General features: G+C 48.2%; 1 protein-coding gene across 2 annotated transcripts in view; it reads right to left on the bottom strand.

The window, feature by feature from the left end:
- The window catches only part of LOC121577955 (protein phosphatase 1 regulatory subunit 1A), an 87,625-nt gene that overhangs the window by 9,754 nt on the left and 64,742 nt on the right, over positions 1–13,129 (bottom strand). For both annotated transcript variants that reach the window (XM_041891954.2, XM_041891955.2), the window contains exons 5-6: positions 10,795–10,839; positions 10,483–10,650 (exon numbers count right to left, since the gene is read on the bottom strand). In XM_041891954.2, the coding sequence (XP_041747888.1) occupies positions 10,483–10,650; positions 10,795–10,839 (213 nt within the window). The remainder of the gene's footprint in view (positions 1–10,482; positions 10,651–10,794; positions 10,840–13,129) is intronic.

Below are 13,129 nucleotides of genomic sequence, written 5' to 3'. Positions count from 1 at the left end.
TAATGTTTTAAAATTTTAATCTTTATGAAATTCAGTGAGGAGGATGGTCCTCCCCTTCCTCCTCTGAGGAGCCTCCACTGGTGGACATACTCGGTATACATATCCCGTCAGAAAGAAATGATCTCAATACAATACATTTTAATAGAAAGTTAACAAAAATAGATAAGATCTTGCTACCATGGAAAGGAAAATATCTGTCTATTTGTGGAAAAATCACCCTGATTAACTCTTTAGTAATATCCCAGTTTACCTGTTTCCTTATGGTCTTGCCTACACCTAGCGACCTGTTTTTTAAATTATATGAGCAAATATGTTTCAATTTTATTTGGAACGTCAAGCCAGACAAAATTAAACGTGCCTATTTATATAATGAATATGAATTCAGAGGGCAGAAATTATTAAATATTAAAGTATTATACCTCTCACTAAAGGCTTCAGTTATACAAAAGTTATACTCAAATCCAAATTGGTTCTCTAGCAGATTAGTAAGAAGTGTCTGACCCCGTGTTCAAGAATGGCCTTTTTCCTTTTATTCAGATTACAACCTCTCACCTTCGGTTATTTGAAAATGAAATAATCTCCAAAATATTGCTATTTTTATAACAAGCCATAGAAAGTTGGTTGCAATTTCAGTTTAATCCACCAGAAAAGACAGAACAAATAATACAACAATGTATTGGATATACAGTGCATTCGGAACGTATTCAGACCCCTTCCCTTTTTCCTCATTCTGTTACGTTACGGCCTTATTCTAAAATGGATTAAATAAAACATGTTCCTCATTAATCTACACACAATACCCCACAATGACAAAGCAAAAACAGGTTTTTAGAAATTTTTGCAAATGTATTAAAAATACAAAACAGAAATACCTTATTTACAGAAGTATTCAGACCCTTTGCTATGAGACTCGAAATTGAGCTCAGGTACATCCTGTTTCCATTGATCATCCTTGAGATGTTTCTAGAATTTGATTGGAGTCCACCTGTGGTAAATTCAATTGATTGGACATGATGTGTAAATGCACACACCTGTCTATATAAGGTCTCACAGTTGACAGTGCATGTCAGAGCAAAAACCAAGCCATGAGGTCGAAGGAATTGTCCGTAAAGTTCCGAGACAGGATTGTGTCATGGCACAGATCTGCGGAAGGGTACCAAAAAATGGCTACAACATTGAAGGTCCCCAAGAACACAGTGGCCTCCATCATTCTTAAATGGAAGAAGTTTGGCACCACCAAGACTCTTCCTAGAGCTGGCCGCCCGGCCAAACTGAGCAATCTGGGGAGAAGGGCCTTGGTCAGGAAGGTGACCAAGAACCTGATGGTCACTCTGACAGAGCTCCAGAGTTCCTCTGTGGCAAAGGTTCTGTCACGAACAGAAGAGGACCCAAGAGCGCAAGTTCAAATTCAGAGTTCTTTATTCAAGGTTACAGGCGGGAAGAGGAGTCCCAGGGGTGTCAGGGGTCTTTCAGGGTCCTCCTGTGGGTACCTGTGCTCGGGGGTCACCAAATGTCCGGGGGTGTCCAGTCCAAGTGCTTAGTGTGTGTGTTCCCCAGTGATGGAGCGGCGTATCGGGCTGAGGGTGGTGAAACGTCTGGGCACGCTCATCTGGTGGTCGGAGACCTGGGGGAACACACACACACAACAGCAATATGAATGGCAGGCAGAAGTACAGATCAGGGCTGGGCAAATATCGTGGTGAGAGACAGAAGGCAGAAACGAGTTACCGGAGGGGCTGAAGATCGGAGAGTAGTCGAGGTCCAGAAGGCAGGTTGGGATAGACGGGGCAGTAGAACAAGGAGGCAGTCAAGAAAGGATCGGTATCACAAACAGGAGTCAGAGCGCAGACAGGCAGGTTACTGGTCCGGGTTTGAAGACGATCTGACAGGGCTTGGCTGAAAACCAGGGCTTGATATACTGGGAGAGGTAGTGGGGAAATGCAGTTCAGCTGGCAGAGTAATTAGAACAGAGTGAGGCAAGGTGAGGATGGTGAGTGGGAAATGCAGTGCAGCTGGCCAGGTAACAAGAGCAGAGCAGGGCAGGTGGAGCTAGTTAGGCTGAGTAGAGAGAGGGAGGTGAGCAGAGTGGAAGATAATTGAATGCAATTAATGTTGCTACCAGGGAGAGAGAGTGCTCATGACAGGACCCCCCTCCAAGGGACGGCCCCAGAAGTCCCAAGAACAACATCATGCCGGGAGGGTGGAGGGGAGCAGGCGGCGGGTCAGAACTCCTCCCGAGCGGTCCGAGTGAATCTCCTCATCCTCAGAAGGAGCTGGAGGGTCACGGTCGGGAGACAGGACAGGCACTGAGACAGGAGCAGGGCGGGCCGGACGGCTAGGAACCCCTCTTGGACGGCCCCTACGGATTGCAGGCTGATCAGGATGTAGTCGGTGGAAGTCAGTGATAAGGGTCCGGTCCACTATCCTCCTGGCCGGGATCCAGGTCCTCTCCTCTGGACCATATCCCTCCCAATCAACGAGGTACTGGAGACCCCTACCCCTTCGCCTAGAGGCGGAGCAGCCGCCGGACGGTGAAGACAGGACCGCCATCTACGAGGCGCGGAGGAGGTGGCGCCGGAGCTGCAGGGACCAGGGGACTTTCATGGACCGGCTTGACCTTGGAGACGTGGAAGGTGGGGTGGACCCGCATGGAAGCGGGCAACTGAAGTCGGACCGCCGTTGGACTGATGACTTTCTGCACAGGAAAAGGACCAATGAAGCGAGGGGCCAGCTTTCGTGATACAACCCGCAGCGGCAGATCCCGGGCAGACAGCCAGACCTTCTGACCAACCCGGTAAGTAGGTGCTGGGGTCCTCCGTCGGGTTGGCACCGACGGCGTAGCTGGTTCCAGACTTCAGGAGCACAGTGCGAGCCTGGGCCCAAGTGCGGCGGCAGCGGCGGGCATACGCAAGAGCAGACGGACAGGTGGCATCCGCCTCCTGGCTGGCAAACAGTGGAGGTTGATACCCGTAGACACACTGAAAGGGGGAGAGCCCGGTGGAGGAACTGGTGAGTGAATTATGGGCATATTCCACCCAGAGCAGGTGTTGAGCCCAGGCCCGGGGATTTTGGGAAGCCACACACCTCAGTGCCTTCTCCAGCTCCTGGTTCATGCGTTCAGTCTGGCCGTTTGACTGCGGGTGGAATCCAGACGATAGGCTGGCGGTGGCCCCAAGGAGATGACAGAACTCCTTCCAAAAGGTTGCTGAGAATTGCGGGCCCCGGTCTGACACTATATCCTGGGGTAGGCCATGGATACGAAACACATGTTCCAGGACCACCTGGGAGGTCTCTTTAGCAGAGGGTAGTTTGGGAAGGGGCACGAAGTGGGTCATCTTACTAAAGCGGTCAACAATGGTAAGGATGACTGTGTGTCCGTCAGAGGGCGGAAGGCCCGTAACAAAGTCCAGTGAAACGTGGGACCAGGGCCTCTTGGGTATGAGTAGGGGTTGCAGCAACCCAGCAGGAGGCTGGTTGGGAGTCTTGTTTCGGTTACAAGTGGGACAAGCTCGGATGAATTCTCGGACATCCCGTCTCATCCCCCGCCACCAGAACCGCTGGCGGACCAGATGAAGGGTGCGAGTGATGCCGGGATGACAGGCCAGACGGGATTCGTGCCCCCACTGAATCACAGGTGACCTGAGATTTGCTGGAACAAACAGACGGTTGGGGGCGCTGGTGCTTGGACCTGGCTGGTCCCGAAGAGCCTCCATGACCTGCTTCTCGATCTCCCAGGTGAGGGCCGCTACGACCAAGTGGCTGGGAAGAATGGGAGCTGTCATGGCGGTGGTCTCGTCCTTCTGAAACATCCGGGAAAGAGCATCAGGTTTGATGTTGCGAGATCCCGGGCGGTAGGAGAGCGTGGAATTGAAGCGCGTAAAGAACAGAGACCACCGCTGTTGACGGGAGTTCAGCCTCCTGGCTGTTTGGATATACTCCAGGTTCTTGTGGTCTGTCCACACTACGAATGGTTCCTTTGACCCCTCTAACCAGTGCCGCCATTCTTCAAGGGCGAGCTTGACAGCCAACAGCTCGCGGTTCCCAATGTCGTAGTTGCATTCGGCAGGGGTTAGCCGACGGGAGTAGAAGGCACAGGGGTGCATCTTGCCATCCTCAGCTGCTCTTTGAGAAAGCACTGCACCCACTCCCACGTCCGAAGCATCTACCTCCACCACAAACTGCCTTGCTGCATCTGGCATCTGGAGGATGGGAGCAGAAGTGAAACATGTCTTGAGGATATTGAAGGCCTTATCAGCAGCTGATGTCCATTGGTACGGTTGTTTAGTGCTGGTTAGCGCCGTGAGGGGTGCAGCCACTGTGCTATAGTTTCTGATGAATCTCCTATAAAAGTTGGCAAAGCCCAGGAACTGTTGCAACTTCTTCCGAGACTCAGGAACTGGCCAGGAAGTGACAGCCGACACCTTCGTGAGATCCATCTGAATGCTGCCCTCGGTCACCACATACCCCAGGAATGAAACGGTCTTGGCATGGAACTCGCACTTCTCTGCCTTCACGAAAAGAGAGTTCTCCAGCAGGCGGCGCAGGACCAACCGGACGTGAGTGCGTGTGTTCTGACAGAGTCTTTGAGAATATTAAAATATCGTCAAGGTACACAAATACGAACGTATTTAGCATGTCCCTGAGGATATCATTCACTAGGGCTTGAAAAACTGCTGGGGCATTGGTGAGGCCGAAGGGCATGACGAGATATTCATAGTGGCCGGTTGGTGTGTTGAACGCTGTCTTCCATTCGTCTCCCTCCCTCATCCGCACCAGATGGTAGGCATTGCGAAGGTCCAGCTTAGTGAATACAGTGGCTCCCTGCAGCAGTTCGAAGGCAGACGAAAGTAAGGGCAGTGGGTAGCGATTCTTAACCGTGATGTCGTTCAGACCCCGGTAATCTATGCATGGACGAAGAGAACCGTCCTTCTTGCCGACAAAGAAGAATCCCGCTCCTGCGGGGGAAGACGACGGTCTAATTATCCCGGAGGCAAGAGAGTCATTAATGTAGTCCTCCATGGCCTTTCTTTCCGGGGCTGACAGTGAATACAGACGACCCTTGGGAGGTGCTGTGCCAGGCAGGAGATCAATCGCGCAGTCATAGGGTCTGTGTGGGGGTAGAGATGTCGCCTTGGATTTGTTGAACACCTCTTTCAGGCTGTGGTAACAGGCCGGAACATTGGATATGTCGGAGGTAGCGCTAGATCCTTCCCGGTGAACGGGCAGGGGTGGCCCCCTTAAACAGGTCTGGTGACAACTCCTTCCCCACTCACGGACTGTTCCTGTCTCCCAGTCGATGTGGGGGTTGTGCTGACGGAGCCACGGGTATCCAAGAATGAGTGGTTGGCCAGGTGAGTGTAGGAGGTGAAACTGGATGGACTCCTGGTGGTTTCCTGACAGCAGGATTGTCACAGGGGCGGAGATATGAGTGACAGTGCCAAGATGATGCCCATCCAGGGCTCGTGCAGGAATGGGTTGTGTCAGTTGATGATGGTTCACGCCCAGTTGCTGTGCAAGCTCAGGGTCCATGATGTTTGCTTGGCCCGGAATCCACAAGGGCGGCCAATGTATGAGTCTTGTCAGAAAGCTGAAGGCGGAGATGAAGCAGGGTCTTTCGGATGGAGGGAGACTGAAGGCTTGTTGAGCTCACCCGGATCTCCCCTACACCTGGTGAGCTGCGGCTTTTGCCGGACAAGTAGCGACACGGTGATTCTCGCCACCACAGTAGAGGCAAAGGTTGGAGCTTAGACGGCGCCGACGCTCCTCGGGAGTCAGAGAGGCACGGCCAATCTCCATGGGCTCAGGCTGATTGAGTTGGCTATGGGACTTGACAGGCAGGGGCTGGACAGAAGCGGTATCGACCCGAGTACGGATGGCAGGTTGACTGAGACGGCCCTTCTCCCTCCTCCGGGTCTGTATACGGCGGTCAATGCGAACGGCAAGGTCAATGGCGGCATCAAGCGTTGAGGGCGGGTCATGGGAAACAAGCTCGTCCTTGATATAGTCCGCCAGGCTATGGAGGAAGGCTTGCACCAGTGCCTCTGGGTTAAACGAGCTTTGACTGGCCAGGGTACGAAAGTCAATGGAGAAGTCTGCCACTGTCCGATTGCCCTGACGGATGGTGAGCAGAGCTTGTGACAGCTTCGGCTGTTGGCGAGCCTAGGTCAAAGACCTTTAACATCTCCTCCTCAAAGGCACTGAAGGAGGCACAGGCTGGGGTTTGCCGGTCGAATTCCGCCGTTCCCCACAACCGAGCTCGACCGGTGAGATGTGTGATGACATACCCCACCTTGGCTCCCTCTGTTGAGAAAGTCCTGGGCTGTAGTGCAAACTGGATTCGGCAGCTGCTCAAGAATGGTCTTACTTGCTTCTGGTTGCCATCAAAACGTTCCGGGTTCCCAATCCTTGGTTCAGGAGCGTGGGGATCTGGTGGCAGCACTGCCGGGCCTGCAGCATTGGGACCTCCAGCGGAGGGATGAAGGAGTATCGGTGGTACAGGAACAAAAGGACCAGGGGGGTGCAGGTGGAGTAGCCGGGCTTGAGAGTAGTTGCAGGGCTTGGGCTAGCTGTTGTTGCTGCAGTTGGAACTGTTGTTGCTGCTGGTTGAATAGCTGGAGAAGGGAAGCGATGTCGCCAGCCATCCGATTTATGTCTCCCTCAGAGCGTTCCAGTCGCTGTAGGGCAGTCCTCTCTGGCTCTTCCTCCATCGTGGTCAGGGAGTGCGCTGGGTCCATGATGGTCAGATCGTTCTGTCACGAACAGAAGAGGACCCAAGAGCGCAAGTTCAAATTCAGAGTTCTTTATTCAAGGTTACAGGCGGGAAGAGGAGTCCCAGGGGTGTCAGGGGTCTTTCAGGGTCCTCCTGTGGGTACCTGTGCTCCGGGGTCACCAAATGTCCGGGGGTGTCCAGTCCAAGTGCTTAGTGTGTGTGTTCCCCAGTGATGGAGCGGCGTATCGGGCTGAGGGTGGTGAAACGTCTGGGCACGCTCATCTGGTGGTCGGAGACCTGGGGGAACACACACACACAACAGCAATATGAATGGCAGGCAGAAGTACAGATCAGGGCTGGGCAAATATCGTGGTGAGAGACAGAAGGCAGAAACGAGTTACCGGAGGGGCTGAAGATCGGAGAGTAGTCGAGGTCCAGAAGGCAGGTTGGGATAGACGGGGCAGTAGAACAAGGAGGCAGTCAAGAAAGGATCGGTATCACAAACAGGAGTCAGAGCGCAGACAGGCAGGTTACTGGTCCGGGTTTGAAGACGATCTGACAGGGCTTGGCTGAAAACCAGGGCTTGATATACTGGGAGAGGTAGTGGGGAAATGCAGTTCAGCTGGCAGAGTAATTAGAACAGAGTGAGGCAAGGTGAGGATGGTGAGTGGGAAATGCAGTGCAGCTGGCCAGGTAACAAGAGCAGAGCAGGGCAGGTGGAGCTAGTTAGGCTGAGTAGAGAGAGGGAGGTGAGCAGAGTGGAAGATAATTGAATGCAATTAATGTTGCTACCAGGGAGAGAGAGTGCTCATGACAGGTTCAACTTCCAACAGGACAACGACTCTAAGCACACAGCCAAGACAACGCAGGAGTGGCTTCAGGACAAGTCTCTGAATGTCCTTGAGTGGCCCAGCCAGAGCTTGAACCCAATCGAACATCTCTGGAGAGACCTGAAAATAGCTGTGCAACCTGACAGAGCTTGAGAGGATCTGCAGAGAAGAATGGAAGAAACTCCCCAAATACAGGTGTGCCAAGCTTGTAGCGTCATACCTAAGATGACTTGAGGCTGTAATCGCTGCCAAAGGTGCTTCAACAAAATACTGAGTAAAGGGTCTAAATACATATGTAAATGTTATATTTCCGTTTTTTATTTTTTTATAAATGTGCAAGCATTTTTAAAAACAAGTTGTTGCTTTGTCACTATGGGGTACAATTTAATCAATTTTAGAATAAAGCTGTAACATAACAAAATGTGCAAAAGGTCAAGGGGTCTGAATACTTTCAGAATGCACTGTATTTGGCTGTTTTAGAAGTAGTCCCTTTTCAGGTTTAGAAGAAGTGACTCCTAAATGCTAACTCCTGTTTGTATAAATTGGTAGCATAGCTAGCATAGAGAAATTGTTGGTGGTAGTGAAAGTTGATTTTAACTGTAATGGAATTGATTGGTGATGATGACAGGAACATGTCTTGGGGTTCACTTCCATACAAGCATTTTTACATCAACATAGTGTGAAATGCACATAAACAAAAGCATCATTCCCCCACACGTTTCCATGGCATTTACATTGTTTTGGTTGAGTTCCATTGATCTCTTTACCGTATCTATTCATGGGTTGCACGTTTTGACACAATGTTTATTTTTTTTCATTTTAGGACTGATGCCAACTGAATGTTCTACTCAATGCAGTCTCAATTGGTGCTAATGAAGATTGTCTAAAGTGCATTACTGTGGCTTGGAAACACAATTACATTTCAAAAGGAGGCAAAAAATTAGTAGGACAAGCTTTTGTTATCATTGTGATGTCTCCAGATTGACTTTAGATGCAGTTTAACTTTAGCTAGCTAGCTAAGATTGAGGGGAGAGCACAGACATTTTAGCTAGCTAACGTTAGCATGGCTAGCTATTTCTGACAAACTTTTCTTTGCCATCGCTCTAAAGTAAACTTGATGACAACACAATAATGGCAGAGTTGTTTTCTACAAATTATTTGTCTACTTTAGCATTGCCATCCTATTTCCAGGCCACTATAGTCATTAGCCCCAGTTCAGAAAGAATTGGCATTAACCATCAGTCAGACATCAATATGCTACGGTATCTGTAGGACATTGATAACAATGGCAACGACACGATCGAGTGACGGAGGTGCAACCCAAGAATAGAATGGCACTGACTGTTAAAATGTTCCAATGTCTATATTCCAAATGTTCTTTGGAATGTTCTAATTCCAATTCCATTGTTCCAGTTCCATTCCTGTTTTTATTGTATTGAGGAGAGAAGCACCTCTTCGTCTCATCAGTCGATTTGGCTTGGCATTTACAGTAGTTGCATGTTATTACTGATGCTGAGTGAGTTTTAAAGGCTGATATTTTTAAAAGTCCAAGATTGACTATTTATGGTAATGATTCAGAGGGGTTCGGTTAAATGTGGAAGACACATTTCAGTTGAATGCATTGAGTTGTACAAATGACTAGGTATCCCCCTTTCCCTTTCCAATTGATTATTTTCATCCACTGGTTTTCTAAAGTTTTTTCTAGACGTTGTGGTTTAATCTATTTTTCCGTTCTGATTTTCAATACTCTATACTAAAATGGGACTATGGGACAAAAAATGTGTGTGTCTTTGTGAGAGGAAAATGTTACCCAGCATAGAGTATCAAAGGCACCAATATTGAGTCCATATTGTAACCTACATATCCAGTAAACCTGGCTCCATCCAGCCACAGCAGGGACTCTGAGCACAGCTCTAGGGTCTATTTTACTACTGAATTTAAAGCAGTTGGCACGGTAAGAGGTGAGCACTGCTGCCACGCCAGGACTGCTGCCAGGACTGTATTTTCTTTTCCCATTATGATCTACCTTTCACTCTCCCTCTTTTTCTCCCAATGCCTCTTCCCCATCTCTCTCTCTCTCTCTCTCTCTCTCTCTCTCTCTCTCTCTCTCTCTCTCTCTCTCTCTCTCTCTCTCTCTCTCTCTACCACCCCTCTCTCTCCCACCGCTCTCTCTCCCACTCTCTCCCACCCCTCTCTCTCTCCCACCCCTCTCTCTCCCACCCCCTCTCTCTCTCTCCCTCTATCTCCCACCACTCTCCCTCTCCCTCTCTCTCCCACCCCCTCTCTCTCCCACCCCTATCTCTCCCACCCCTCTCTCTCTCTCCCTCTCTTTCCCACCCCTCTCTCTCCCACCCCTCTCTCTCCTACCCCTCTCTCTCCCAACCCCTCTCTCTCCCACCCTCTCTCTCCTACCCCTCTCTCTTCCACCCCTCTCTCTCCCACCCTCTCTCCCACCCTCTCTCTTCCACCCCTCTCTCTCCCACCCCTCTCTCTCTTCCACCCCTCTCTCTCCCACCCTTCTCTCTCCCACCCTCTCTCTCTTCCACCCCTCTCTCTCCCACCCCTCTCTCTCTCCCACCCCTCTCTCTCTCCCACCCCTCTCTCTCTTCCACCCCCTCTCTCTCCCACCCCTCTCTCTTCCACCCTCTCTCTCTCCCACCCCTCTCACTCTCCCACCCCTCTCTCTCTCTTCCACCCCTCTCTCTCTCTTCCACCCCCTCTCTCTCCCACCCCCTCTCTCTCTTCCACCCCTCTCTCTCCCACCCTCTCTCTCTCCCACCCCTCTTTCTCTTCCACCCCTCTCTCTCCCACCCCTCTTTCTCTCCCACCCCTCTTTCTCTCCCACCCCTCTCTCTCCCACACTGCTCTCTCTCTTCCACCCCTCTTTCTTTCACCCCTCTCTCTCTCTCACCCCTCTCCCTTTTTCCCTCCCTCCATCCTTACCCTCCATCTGGCAGCGCAGTTTCTCGAAGTCCTCCGCAGTAACCTTGTCGTCGGTTCCCCAGGCCTCCTCGTCCTCTGGTAGCCCCAGATCCTCCTCCCCGGTGGGCAGAGCGTCCGGGCTGGGTCTGTCTGACAGACAGCTCTCTGAGGAACACTCATCATCTCCACCTATATATTGTGTTGAGATAATATGCAGAAGACTAATGTATGTTGTTCACTGTATTGCTTATGGACAATAAAGTTGCAGTGTATTGTATTCTGTTGTCACAGTGTCTGTGCAAGCAGACAATAAGGTATAAACTCCTCTCATACCGTGCTGCTGCTTGTACAGGTGGTGTTCTACCATGAACTGCAACTCTGCAGGGAGGGAGGGAGAATGCGAGCGAGGTAGAGGGAAAAATACATAATTAAAGGTGTAGGGGTCAATGTCAGTGTTAACAAATCAAACGTCACAGTTGTAATACACTGTATGCCATTATGAACTCATGACATCTTCACCGTCTTGCTCTAAGTGTATAACATATCCATATATAAAGACCAGAACAAACTGATTAGGTAGATGAAGAACATAATTAGTGCTTTTATCCAGCCATCATTAGCTCTAATCTACCAACACAGCCTTCTTAAGCAGATTCATTAGAGTTGAAGCTGCTTGTAATGTAATAGAAGTGACTTATCCCATATTATTATGTGGGCGATGAATGTGTTGAATATACATACAGCGCCTTCAGAAAGTATTCATACCCCTTGACTTTTTCCACATTTTGTTGTGTTACAGCCTGAATTCAAAATTAATTACATCTTTTTTTTTTCTCACCCATCTACACACAATACCCCATAATGATCAAGTGAAAACATGTTTTTAGACATTTTTGCACATTTATTGAAAATGAAATACAAAAGGATCTCATTTACATAAGTATTCAATCAATACTGTAGAAGCACCTTTGGCAGCGATTGCAGCTTTGAGTCTTTCTGGGTATGTTTTTAAAAGCTTTCCACACCTTGATTGTGCAACATTTTCCCATTATTCTTTTCAAAATTATTCAAGCTTTGTCAAATTGGTTTTGATCATTGCTAGACAACCATTTTCAGCTCTTACCATAGATTGTCAAATAGATTTAAGTCAAAAACGGTAACATGGCCACTCAGGAACATTCACTGTCTTCTTGGTAAGCAACGCCATTGTATATTTGGCATTGTGTTTTAGTTTATTGTCCTGCTGAAAGGTGAATTCATCTCCCAGTGTCTGGTGGAAATCAGACTGAACCAGGTTTTCCTCTAGGATTTTGCCTGTGCTTAGCTCCATTCCGTTTATTTTTTATTCTGAACAACTCCCCAGTCCTTAACGATTACCCAAAACATAATGCAGCCACCACTATGCTTGAAAATATGAATAGTGGTTCTCAATGATGTATTTGCCCCAAACATACCACTTTGTATTCAGGACATAAAGTGCATTTCATTGCCACATTTTTTCAGTTTTACTTTATTGCCTTATTGCAAACAGGATGCATGTTTTGGAATATTTTTATTCTGTACAAGCTTCCTTCTTTTCACTAATTTAGGTTAGTATTGTGGAGTAAATACAATGTTGTTGATCCATCATTAGTTTTCTCCTATCACAGCCATTAAACTTTCTAACTGTTTTAAAGTCACCATTGGCCTCATGGTGAAATCACTGAGCGGTTTCCTTCCTCTCCGGCAACTGAGTTAAGAAGGACGCCTGTATCTTTGTAGTGACTGCGTGTATTGATACACCATCCAAAGTGCAATTACTAACTTCACCATCCTCAAAGGAATATTCAATATCTGCTTTTTATATTTTCACCCATCTACCAATAGGTGCCCTTCTTTGCAAGCCATTGGAAAACCTCCCTGGTCTTTGTGGTTGAATCTGTGTTTGAAATGACTTGCTCGACTGAGGGACCTTACAGATAATTGTATGTGTAGGGTACAGAGATGAAGTAGTCATTCAAAAATCATGTTAAACACTCTTATTGCATCCATACAACGTATTATGTGACTTGTTAAGCACATTTTTACTCCTGAACTTATTTAAACTTGCCATAACAAAGGGGTTCAGGCTGTAACACAACAAAATGTGGAACAAGTCAAGGGGTGTGAATCAGAGAAACTAACAGTAGGGAAGAGTAAGGTAAGTTGAGCCATTTTTTACATTCAGCATCACTCAGTCAAGGGAAATATAGTATTCTTTCTACCAAAGAAATCTACATATATTTCAGGATGTTGTGTATCCCTGGAAATAATCCGAATTCATGTAAACATTACATATTTGAAAATATAGCTTGTCCAAAAAAAGTGGTCTCTTGGCACAAATTACCCCGGGTATGGGGTAAGTTGAGCCATGGGACACGGTAAATTAAGCCGTCTACAAATGTCTTTACTGAATTAAAAATCACCACTACCGTTTTCAAACCATGTCCATCTTTATTTCCCAAACAAAATTCAACACAATCACAATCGCTTTTTTGTCTTTTAATAATTTTAAGCATATTTTAACAGAGGCTTAACACCTTACAAACACTTTGTACTTTTTGTAACAATTTTAACATAAGCCAGGCCCTGGTGTTACCTCAATTCCCAGAGATAATGCCTTACATTACTCCTGGGAAGAAAACACATC

The sequence above is a fragment of the Coregonus clupeaformis genome, chromosome 12 (genome assembly GCF_020615455.1).
Source record: "Coregonus clupeaformis isolate EN_2021a chromosome 12, ASM2061545v1, whole genome shotgun sequence".
NCBI lineage: Eukaryota > Metazoa > Chordata > Actinopteri > Salmoniformes > Salmonidae > Coregonus > Coregonus clupeaformis.
This window is presented reverse-complemented; position numbering and strand designations above follow the sequence as displayed.